Here is an 11,869-nt window from a genome sequence, read left to right as displayed (position 1 = left end):
CGCTCGGCTCGGGCTTTGTGGGCCCCGTAGCCCATTAAAAAATCCGTCACCGGTTGGGATTTTTCCTTCTTCTTTTCCTTTTTTTTTTTCCGTCCCCTTTTTAGTATTTTGTCAATGTCCCGAATAATTATCAGATGAATAATTTCAATCCTCGAAAGCGAAAAAAATAAATCTTTGCTTAAGTATTCTTAACATGTATAGAGGGTCATTCCTTTTATTTTCTTTTTTACAGTGGTCCGCCGCCAATAAATGCGCTGGTGCATCTTAATTATTCTAATCTAATGTTATGTATGGATTTACTTCTCAAATTATAAAAGTTTTGTTGCATGCGTGTATTTAATGGAGAGGATTTTCTTCCCAAATTGTAAAAACTTATCTATACCGTGTGGTATCGAGTTTAATCCTCGATGTCTCGTTAGGGAGCGGGTTCTAAGTGAAAAATTGTTCGTGAATTCATTAGACTCGACATTGATGTCATTACTTCAGTCGAATTGAAGACGACTTAATACTTATTGTGTAAACATGAGATCAAATGCAACGTTGGGGAGATATGATAGAGAACATGCGTTGAAATGCAAGTGTCGAACAATTGGTGTGGTGTAAAATACTTAATATATTCGAGTTAGCCCACGATTCATTGACTTAAGTTTTTAGTGAATGTAAGTTCATTTTGATATTTTTACGTGCCAAATTTTTCACTCCCTCTTGCGATCTCTCTAAGTGAAGTTATCGGCCTTCTGTTGCACCCTCATAACAAATAGTATTAAAGCCGGATATTGATTAGTTATGTGTAATGGTATGGTATTGAATATGACATGGAAGGAATCTCATGACTAATGTTTTTCTGGTAGCCTTTATGGTTCAAATTAATAAAAGAGACCCTGAGTATGGGTGTGTGGTGTAGCAACATGGTCCGATGACAGCCTTCGTAGTTCTTTTTAGAGATGGCTTCTTCTGGAGAAAGAGACCATGGATGAAGGTGGATGTTGTTTTCACGGTCATCAAACACAACAAAGTAAAGATTCAAATTGAGACACGCCGATACGTAAGAATACCTAAATTAAGGGAAACTAAACTTACCATTGAGCCCAAAGGCGATGTTGAGATTATTGAGATGCACGTGTGAGATATGTTAAAAAAAAAGTCCAATAGCATTAGTGGGATATAGAGCAATCGATATATTCCAAACTAAGTTATTGATTTGAGCTCTCGAGTATATGTATATCCAATTGGACATATTCACGCGTTTGAATCTGGATTTCCCTCTCGGTTTAGCACAACAAATGCTCAGGAGGGACAAAAATCTGTACGGGGTTCGAAAGTCGACAATAGACTAGGTCAAGGCAAATTATGCATGACAGGTACGCTCGTACATAAAATGTTCAATTATCCTACCCATTACCCTGTCTTATACATGATCCTATATTCTAAGCATGCCCATATTTCGCACTTAAGCAAAGTCACTATCATGCAAAATTACAACCAGCCACGGTCCTTCATATGATTTGCAGAGTGAGACAGTAATAACTACACAAGATTAGTGATCAATGTAACGATGTATTCATTGCTATAAACATAACCAACCTAAGCAAAGAACGACTTGATGTCGCTTTAGGTTATTGAAAGTGACCGCTACTTAAAGATAGATCTTGTGTCGACATTCAAATCTATTTAATGTGGCCCAAGTCCCAGGACCACTTATAATTACAAAGTCTTGGCACAAAAGTACCGACTTGATCTCTCGCTAACGAAAGAATCAAAATTCAAAGGTGGGACTATTAGCTAAGAATTTCGTAGGACAAATAGAGAAAACAAATCATTTGCAAATCGGTCCCCTCGAACACTTCCTTCCCCGAAAGACGCCTTTAACCTTCGCGTTTCAAACACATTGCAGAAGTCCTAATACCTTGCTGCAATAGGCTGTCTTTCTTAGCATTGGTCCTCCTTGCATTTATTAACCAGTTGCAACAATGCCTAGGAATCGAGCTCGAGATCAATCTTCCGAAATCCCGAATTCCGAGCTAGCCGAAACCCGGCTCGTAAAATCGTGCGAGACCCAATAACCAACATCCAAACGGACCTCGAATTCGACCCGACGGCTGTGGCGCGTCTGGGGTTGTCCTCAGCGGCCTCAAACAACATCAAGTCTCACCCAAGCGGATGCCGAACCTACCAATGCTTGCGCTTCTAATCTCTGCTTAAACGACCGACCCTTGCTTGAACTGCCCTTACGACCGTGACAGAAAACCAAAGTCCTGCTCCCACCTGTTCAGATTGCGAAATTTCAACGACAACAACAACAACAAAAAATTCGAATGATCCTGACCGGATTCGGGCGGCAATTCAAACGCCTGCTGGAATAAATTCTTATTTCTCCACTGCCATAAAAATCAAAAGTCAAAAAGCACATCCATCTCCACAACATCTTCGATTAGAAAAGACAAGTCACGTTTTCTTTCCGAGGAAGTGGTTTAGGCCACAAAACAATCCCCCTCGAAACACGGATCGGGGTCTCACGTTGATGCCGGAATCCGTGAAAAACAAATGACTTATAAAACATATTCATAAAAATAATTGTTCATGTCAATTACAATAAAAGTCGACGTCACGAAAAATCTCAAACGGGGTATACCTATGATTAATTTATTCTAAACTAATTTTTTAACCATAAAAAATCAAAAGCTGGTACACTTATAATAAATTTACTCTCTATTAGTTTTTATTAAATTCTACCGTTAAATTCTTGAGTTAGATGATACGTGACAATTGAAAGATATATCGGTTTGGGGTTTGTACCCTCCGTTTGTCATAGGAGTACCGGTTTGAAACTTTTCGTGGTATTAACACGATTTAATGGAAACTAACGGAGGGTAAATTTGTCATAGATGTATCATTTTGAGGTGTTGGCGATAAAAAAAATTAGTTCGGGGTATATTTGTTAAAAGTGTACAAGTTTGAAATTTTTTGTTGTTAAAAAATTAATTTGAAATAAATTTATCACAAGTGCACCAGTTTAGAATTTTTCGCGACATTAACCCTTAAAATAATTAGTCCGTGAAAAATATTTTCATTATTGACGACAATGTACGTCGAAACGTTTTCATACGACAATCAAGATATTTTTTATTTTTTAATCCTTTGTAAGCAATACAAGCGATTATTTCTAAAAAAATATAACTCAGTGTTTTTAATTTACCGCGAAACAAACTCACCCTCTCTTCCCTAATCCTAAGGTCTAAACACAACAAGTAATAACTGTATCAAACGTGGTAGTTGGGTTAGGTTTTTCTTTTCTCCTCTTCACTGAGTAGTGGGGTCTGTCAACGGTCAACGGTCAACAGCGCTGTTGATGCTTTTATCACCAGCATCTTTGCTTGGGTTAGGCAGCACGTGGGTTCGGCACGTGGGAGCTTGGCGTGACGGCTTTATCCGTGGTGGCTAAAGAGTCACGTGACATTAGTTCACGGCACGTGGCGGAAGTCGATTTGGGCCTGTTTCAACGGCAATTTTTTGGGCTCTGTCATATCTCTCTTGACGCCTCATCCATTTTTCGCTGGCCTCACATGACCCGTGAAAAAGACACATGCATGAAAAATCGCCGCCGTCCCGGATGATTTTGGTCGATGAATTCAACACGATCATACGAAAGAATATAAATTCTTTCGAGGTTTCATTTCAAGGATCATGCATGTTTACATTCATGATAAACGTCGCGGTAGTGATAATAAAATATAAAAATCTGCGAGCCGAGATAGTCGCGATTTATCGAAGGTAGAATAAGATTTTTATTTATAGAGCAATCGTGAAAGTATGATGAACACACATGTGGTATCGGTTTAGTGCTTTATGTAATTCCCTCGATTGTCAAATAATTTTATGTTTTTTTTTTCTGTCGAATATGATTTTATGTTTTAATAGCCCAAAATAGATCATATATGTCAAAAAGCACATGTACTCTTTTATGCATGTTTCGGGTGATTCTGTATGCTTAAACTTCATTTATCCATAGAAAAGTGAATGTCGTGTAATTAATAGATAGTGTGTCTGTTGCAGCGAAGTGCTATCGGTGGAAAGGATTCGAAGAAGAAGTAATTTCTCCTTTCGAACACGAAATATGCATATACCTAAATCTAAATGAGCCATCGCGAATTCACTATTCATTTTCAATAGCATCGTTCGAAACTTTACCAATACTCCCGAAGCGTTGGTTGCCCGATTCACTTGTTCCATAACGGTCACCGCATCCCGATGTAATTCACAACTATCGTCTCTTGCCCTATTCCGCCTATCACGCATGAAATCGTGATTGACGAGGCCTACCTCAAGGCCACACACAACAAAACAGTCATGGCCATGATACAATTGGGCTAGCGGCTACATAGCCGACGAAAAATAAGAATATTTTTCATTAAGAACATTTTCATTGCCAAAAAATGATGTAAATTGAAACATTTTCGTACTATGATCGATTATTTTCAAAGATGTAATGCGATTTTTTAATTTATCGCGAAACAAACTCACCGTGCTATTGAGATAGCTTCTCTTCCCTAATCCTATGATCTAAACACAACAAGTAATAACTGTATCAAACGTGGTAGTAGGGTTAGGTTTTTCTTTTCTCCCCTTCACTAACCAGCGGGGTCTGTCAACGGTCAACGATGCTTTTGATGCCTTTACCACCAGCGTCTTTGCTTGAGTTAGGCAGCACGTGGGTTCGGCACGTGGGAGCGTGGTGTGACGGCTTTATACGCGGTGACTAAAGAGTCACGTGAGATTAGTTCACGGCACGTGGCAGAAGTCGATTTGGGCCTGTTTTGTGATGACAAAACATCCATGGTCCATCGAAAATAAAATTAAACATTTATTTATATAACAGTGAGTGGGGTCTCAAGAGCACACGCGTAGCACCGGTTTGGTGCTTTAGATAATTCGCTTGATTGTGAAACAAATACTGTGTTTTAATTATCTAATGAATCTTACGCTTAAATTATGTTATAATTCGCCATCGAATTCTTTTGATAGATCGCACTTTTCCTCTTTCCCTTTCCGGGATTTGCTGTTTTTAGTTTTTTACCGAAACAATTTCCAAGAGATGAGGGGGTTTCTAAATTCTGGTCGAGTTAAGATGTGTAGATTAATGAGAAGGAAAGTTCGGCGAGTTAAGATGTGCAGTAGATTTTATTTAGATATTCGTTAATACATATCTTTGACACTGTTTTCACTATATAAATTAAGAAAGTTAAAGCAATTTTGAGAGGAAAGTTGCTCGATAAAAGCGCATTTGAAAAGTTTCTTTGGTTAATTCAAGCTTTGTAATTTTTAATTTGTTAAAAAAAAAACAATGTATGCAATTTTTTGAATTTAGCTATTAACAACAATGTTAAAAATTTCCTTACCCAAAAAAAAAAAACAATGTTAAAAATTTGTATTAACAAATCACGTGTACTATTTGATCGGTATTAATACTTAAGCTATCGTTTTTTGCCTGAATTTGCACTTAAGTGATCATTTTTTCTCCGATTTGACATTTAAGTGGTCCATAAAAAAATTTTGACTTTAAAGTAAACATCGTACATAAATATTGACACTTCACGTGTTCTTTTGCCATGTTTTTTACTAGATTGCTCTTTTTATAGATTTTAGGGAGTGATTACAATGTCGCAATAAGCTTTGGGATTTTAGTTATTCTAATAAAGGCCACTCCGACTCTTTTATGAAATGAATATGGGGCATGCGTAGCACATTTTATACAAAAAAAGAGTAGCAGGTAACTAATAGGTATAAGTTTCGACCAAAAAAAAAAAAAAACTAATAGATATAAGTAAAGTTGCATGTTATTTTACAGCCATGGAATTTACAAATGTTGATAAAGTTTATATTGATTTCTTAACTTTTGTCCGATTATACTTTTAAGAAAACTAACTCGAAAAGGAAAATAATTCTCGAGACTAAGTTGTAGTACCTCGTATCTCGAAAAGAGGAACGTGCACGCTTAGACGATCCTGAGCACGCCAATCGCGTATAAGTGAACTAAGAAAATAACAAGGGACTCACTTTCACGTGGCTTGCGTGGTTGCCTTGGGCGTCCTGCCTAATTTTATTACCAACAGAAAAAAATGGTAGATTGATAAATGAATTGGCCAAGCCATTCCCATAACCTAATGTTTGAACATTTAAATCCTTAAACTGAAACTAACAATTGACAAAATCAACAAAAAAGAAAAAAGAAAAATGACACAAATAATCCTTGAACTTTGACCAAACGTCTAATATGATCCTGTAACATTTAATTTGTTCCAAATGCAATTCATGAACTTTAAATCAATGTGCGTTATTGTCCTCGAACATATAATTTATTTAATGCGGTCCATAAATTTTTAATACATATTCAAGCTAGTCTACGAACTATATGAAAATGTTCAAGATAGTCCCTAAATTTAAATTAATGGAAAGAATAACATTAAATTTTTTCATATCATTTAGGAATTAGCTTGACCATTCATATAAATTTGGGGATCACATCAAACAAATTAAAAATTTATAAATTAATTAGGCCAAAATTTAAAAAAATATTTATGTCATCGTCTCAGTAAAATATAATCATATTGAATAAATTAAAAATTTATGGATCGCATTATATGTTGGGTTAAAATTTAGGAAATATCTGTGATGTTATCTCAGTGAAAGACTTATGGTTCTGAATCTTCTGATAGCTGAACTGTTTCGATTTAAAAAAAACAAAACAAATGGTGGTGCTTTCCGTCTTTCCATTTCATTTGCTGTTAAAATTACTGGGTGGAAGGATGGCCGACGTGGCAAGTCTTGATTGGTCAAACAATTAGAAACGACATCATTATGCAAAAAAAAAAAAAAAAACATCTTTTGTTTTTGTTTTTCTATCGAATTTGTTCCTTTTTCTTTTTTCCTCGGTCGTGGCAAAATCCGAATTTAATTTTGGCACAACGCATGTGGGATCCGAGGTGAAGCGAGCTTCTTCCAGTTTCTCAAGGTAAGAAGGGGTTTTAAAATTCACGGATTTTTCCTTATTAATGTTTGAAAATATCTTACTGGTTAAATCTCCTCCAGCGAGCGCGAACGGAGATCTGGAAAACTCCCCCCATCGTCGCCGATCCCTCGTCCGTGCACAGCTCGATTTCGCGTCTGGAATCGCCGCTGCGATTTTCGGTTTCCGCATCGACCCCGTGTCTGAAGAAGGAGAAGGGGAAGGGGAAGCGATTCGTCGGATCTAGGGCTTTCTCCCCGATCCTCCGAGGATGAATATATTCAGATTCGCCGGCGACATGACGCACCTTTTTAGCGTCCTCGTCTTGCTTCTCAAGATTCACACCATCAAGTCCTGCGCTGGTTGGTACCTCCCTCTCTCTCTCTCTCTCTCTCTCTCTCTCTCTCTGATGTGCATTGTGAGGTTCTCGGGGAATAGGAACTGGTAGGGGATGGCATTTGAAGTTTCTGTCTTGATTCGACCTATGATGACTGCTGTTGGGAGAAATTGGGGCGGTTAATTAATCCCTGGATGCAGCGAAATCCATTGCATTGAGCTGATTGATAAACTTAGCATTGTGGTAGTGTCTTCACTCGTGTGGACGAACTGGAGTGTCTGTATAAACCGAGTGAAGTTTAATTGAAGTTGGGATCGGCAATGGTTAGATCGGATTACATGGTCTTATGAATCTCACATTTTAATGTGCGCCTTTTTAAAGTAAATGGGTTGCATTGGGTCAATGAATGCAACGGAATGAAGGCAAAAGAAATAATCCCACGGAGGTGTTACACGGGAGCTTTGCAGCGTGTTGTCTGGTTTCTAGAGTATAAATAGCTAACTTTTGTTTTTTGTTTCTGTGTTGGGTTATGGTTGATGACTTAGATTTTGTCAAAATGGCGTTATGCTAGGTCAATCATAATTCATTTGTACGGATTGATGTTATAGAGTTCTATCTGCAGTGCAGCTCACGCGAAGCTGGTAGGTGTTTGACGTGAAAAGTACCAAAGATTTGAACTAAAGCTTGAGAAAAGAAAATGCTTTGGCTGTTGGCATCGTAGTGACTTCTGCATTCCATAAGCCAAGAGGATGATATTTCCCACTAGAAAGGATCGATTGACCATTCACTGTTATAGGGTTGTAACTCTGGCCTACTTACCTTGGAACGTTACTAGTTTGGCAGTGTCAATATCTTGATGGTTCAATCTAGATTAGCCTTTGAGCATTCAGGTGTGTTTGTTGTTCCTCATCCTGAATACCCAATCAAGTGACCGATATGGTTTTGTTTGGTATTGTTGAACTCATCAACAAGCAGGCAGTGTCAGAAATAAATCACAATGTTGAGTAACTTGAGTTAGATATTTTGGTATCTCAGAAGCTCAGCCATAGTCTATTGGAAGATTCTGGTCCCATTCATCATGGTCTGTGAAATGAGTGATGGTTTTTCTTATAGATATACTTATATGTTAATAGCAACATTGGCATGGCATGTAAACTAGAAAGGCCTTTCCTTGGATATCTTTTTGTCCTTTTTGCTTAACTGAGAAAAGAATTTGGTTTATCAAATACTGTAATTGCACTTGCAGTATAAAGCAAGAAACGGTTCCGGGGTGGCCTTGTCTAAACTTCCTATTTCCTTATGCTGCTCAAGATTGGGCATATTCAACTATGGTTTGGTGCATTGTCTCATCATGATAACCGTTGTGTTGCAATGAGGACTACCCCTATTCTGTTTGCAGCTTTTGTTTCTTTTTCCTTTAGTTTCGCGGTGTGGGTTTTGTGTGTGTGTGTGGGGGGGGGAAGGGGGAAGGGGGAGGGTAGTGGTTGGGGGGCGGTACAGAAAGCTCCTCATATTCCTTTGCAGTGGGTGTCGCCACATTAACCTCACATATCGTGTCTTAATACAAGGATGAGCTTATATCGGATGCGGAAACAAAATTACAAGTCTTGTTTTGACATTGTCATGTTGTGCAGGTATCTCGTTGAAGACACAAGAGCTCTACGCTCTTGTCTTTATCACGCGCTACTTGGATATCTTTACTGATTTCATATCTTTCTATAATATCATCATGAAGTTGATATTTCTGGGGAGCTCTCTTTCAATTGTTTGGTATATGAGGCGCCACAAGATTGTTCGTAGGTCCTACGATAAAGATCAAGACACCTTTCGCCATTATTTCCTTATCTTGCCTTGCCTTCTCTTGGCATTACTTATTCATGAGAAGTTCACCTTCAGAGAAGTAAGATGGATTTTTATTTTTTCTTGTTAACTTTAGGCTCATATTTTTGCATGTCTCTTGATATCGGACAGCAGTATGTTAAGTCTTCTGCTTTGCCTTTAGGAAATTTTCCTTCCGCTTATGTTCTTTACAATGCAATGGAGCAGGTTATGTGGTCGTTTTCATTATATTTGGAGGCCGTTGCCATACTTCCTCAGCTTGTACTGCTGCAGAGAACCAGGAACATTGACAACTTGACTGGACAATATGTACTTCTACTTGGGTATGCTCCAATTATTGCTGTTCACTTTCAAATTATAGTAAATGTCTTACTCCATTCTTAGAGAAACGCTTAGTGCTTTGACTTCCCCAATGACTCTGTTGAGGTATTCTTAGGTTTGTTTTAATTAATAAGGCTATTTGCACCACGTTTTCCAACATCTCATGCAGTTTAATATGACATTAGTTGCAGTCCAATCGATATTTGTATGTCTCCTGACAAATGGTTGCTAACCATCTTGCTGTTTTTATTTTTTTAATTTTAAAAAAGCAAGGCTCTCTCAATATGTGCCAGCTTATCTAAGCTTTGTCCTTGTGTTTTAACCGAAACCGTGTTATGTAATAATAGTAAAAAATGTAGTTCAGGTTATGTGGTCGTTTTCATGAAAGATGGATCATTCACAGTTTCAACCCAAGCTGCTGTAGTCGTGCAAAAACTGTAGTTCTTCTGGCTTCTTTATTTCATTGGCAGTATACATCTGAATTTTTTGATGAGCAAAGACTTCTTGAAACTGTGAATGATCCATCTTTCATGATAGTCAAACAATCTAATTGCACAGGCACACGAACATAATTGGGTTTCTCTTTTTAAATGGTTCCCATAGTACCTGCATGAGGCATTTAATGTATTTCACAGTTTCTCTTTTTCGTGTATTTTCCTTCCTAGTTTATTTTGGCTCATAGCTCATCTGATGGGCATTCTTTTTTGCATTGTAGATAAACTTAGATGATGAAATAAACGGGGAAATCTTTGAAGATTAGAGAATAGCATTAAGATTGTGACCTTTTAAAATCTCGCGAACGTTATTTTCGCTCTTTATGTTTTAGGTCCAATATCTTTGAGTGAAAGAATTACTTTACATTTAGCGTTAGTTATGGTCTCTGTTTAGGCATGCTACAAACTTTGCATCTGTTATTCGGGCACCCGTGTTTCCACATTTGACTGGCAACATCCGAGCTTATGATGCCCGAGTTTGAAAGAGCATCAGTTGTAGAATTATCTGGTAGATGTTTATTGTGTGACGCTTATTAGTTAATTTGATCGTGAGTATAATTGCTTTAAACCATTGTTATGCCTGTTTGATATTGCCATGTCTTGATGCAGTGCATACCGATCACTCTATATCCTGAATTGGATTTATCGCTACTTCAGTGAGCCACATTATGTCCACTGGATCCGTGAGTCTCTCTCTCTCTCTCTCTCTCATTCGTACCCGGCTCACATTATGCAAAAAATTTATGCTGGTAGTTTTTGCAATTTTTTGTGCAAGCATTGAACATGTAAATTTCAAGTTTTTAGATGCACTTGTTGCTGTTGATTCCGTTCTTCTAAACTTCAAGACATTTATCCAGTAACAAAGGATAGTTGCCTATTTCATCAAAGAAAGACATGACGATCATCCAATTCTCTATTTGATGAATCACGCAGAAGTTCATTGCTTTTGGAGAAATGGAAACAGACTGCTGTTATTGAATTTGATGACATTCGTGATAACTCGACTCTATGTTAACTGCAGCTTGGATTGCTGGGCTTGTCCAAACACTGCTCTATGCCGATTTCTTCTACTATTATTTCCAAAGGTGAAAGCTTCTCCTTTCTGCTCCATTTGCTCTTCTTTCTCCTCCCCGTCTCTCTAACATCTGATACACTTTTTTGCAGCTGGAAGAACAACAAGAAGCTCGAACTACCGGCTTAGATCATCAAACTTATTTTGGGTGGGTCTTAAATTGCTAAACTTACGTGGCGAAGCTTTGCAATTGCGAAGGATGTCTGAAGTTCAAATATTTTTTGCCATAAGGGATTTGTATATTACTCGGAACTAGTTATTCCCTCCCCTTAACCCTATTTCCACCTACACTAGGATTTTCTGAAGGAGACAGATTTTAGTTTTCCAGATATTGTACGCAGACCATCAATATTTCAGACAACTTGCCTTCCCTATCAATATGTCAAAATTCGAGTTCTTAGACGTCTTGGAATGAGACATGTTTATTATATTGCGGTACGATCTCGACATTCCAGTGGGTACAACTCTGGTCTTGCTTCTGTGCTTTTTTATGTACTTTTAAATCATGTTGAGTGTCTGGTGCGATGAACTTTGAGACAACAGAAACGGCATGTTTCATATTTAAGGTGAGCGTACGGCTCTTCTATTCCGCACGACAAGGCGAAGCACAATTCGGCTGCGAGAAATCCAGCAGAAGCCTGAAGTTTCTGTACTGAAATATTAGGACAACTGATCTGATGGGTTCATTGCTTATTCTGCTTGACATGCAGAAATATGAGATGGAAAATGGAAACCACCACAACACGTTACCAAATAGCAAGCCATTTTCTATCAACATTCCTGCCGTGTATGAATAAACTATT

The 11,869-nt window shown here is 37.9% G+C and overlaps 1 protein-coding gene across 1 annotated transcript; it reads left to right on the top strand.

The window, feature by feature from the left end:
• Positions 1 to 7,062: 7,062 nt before the first annotated feature.
• LOC115753369 (ER lumen protein-retaining receptor) lies at positions 7,063 to 11,468 on the top strand. Its single transcript, XM_030691944.2, has 6 exons — positions 7,063 to 7,365; positions 8,975 to 9,240; positions 9,387 to 9,502; positions 10,604 to 10,677; positions 11,016 to 11,079; positions 11,159 to 11,468. The coding sequence occupies exons 1-6, from the start codon at positions 7,275 to 7,277 to the stop codon at positions 11,193 to 11,195; spliced, it is 648 nt and encodes a 215-aa protein (XP_030547804.1). The 5' UTR covers positions 7,063 to 7,274; the 3' UTR covers positions 11,196 to 11,468.
• Positions 11,469 to 11,869: the final 401 nt, after the last annotated feature.

The sequence above is a fragment of the Rhodamnia argentea genome, chromosome 1 (genome assembly GCF_020921035.1).
Source record: "Rhodamnia argentea isolate NSW1041297 chromosome 1, ASM2092103v1, whole genome shotgun sequence".
Taxonomy (NCBI): domain Eukaryota; kingdom Viridiplantae; phylum Streptophyta; class Magnoliopsida; order Myrtales; family Myrtaceae; genus Rhodamnia; species Rhodamnia argentea.
This window is presented reverse-complemented; position numbering and strand designations above follow the sequence as displayed.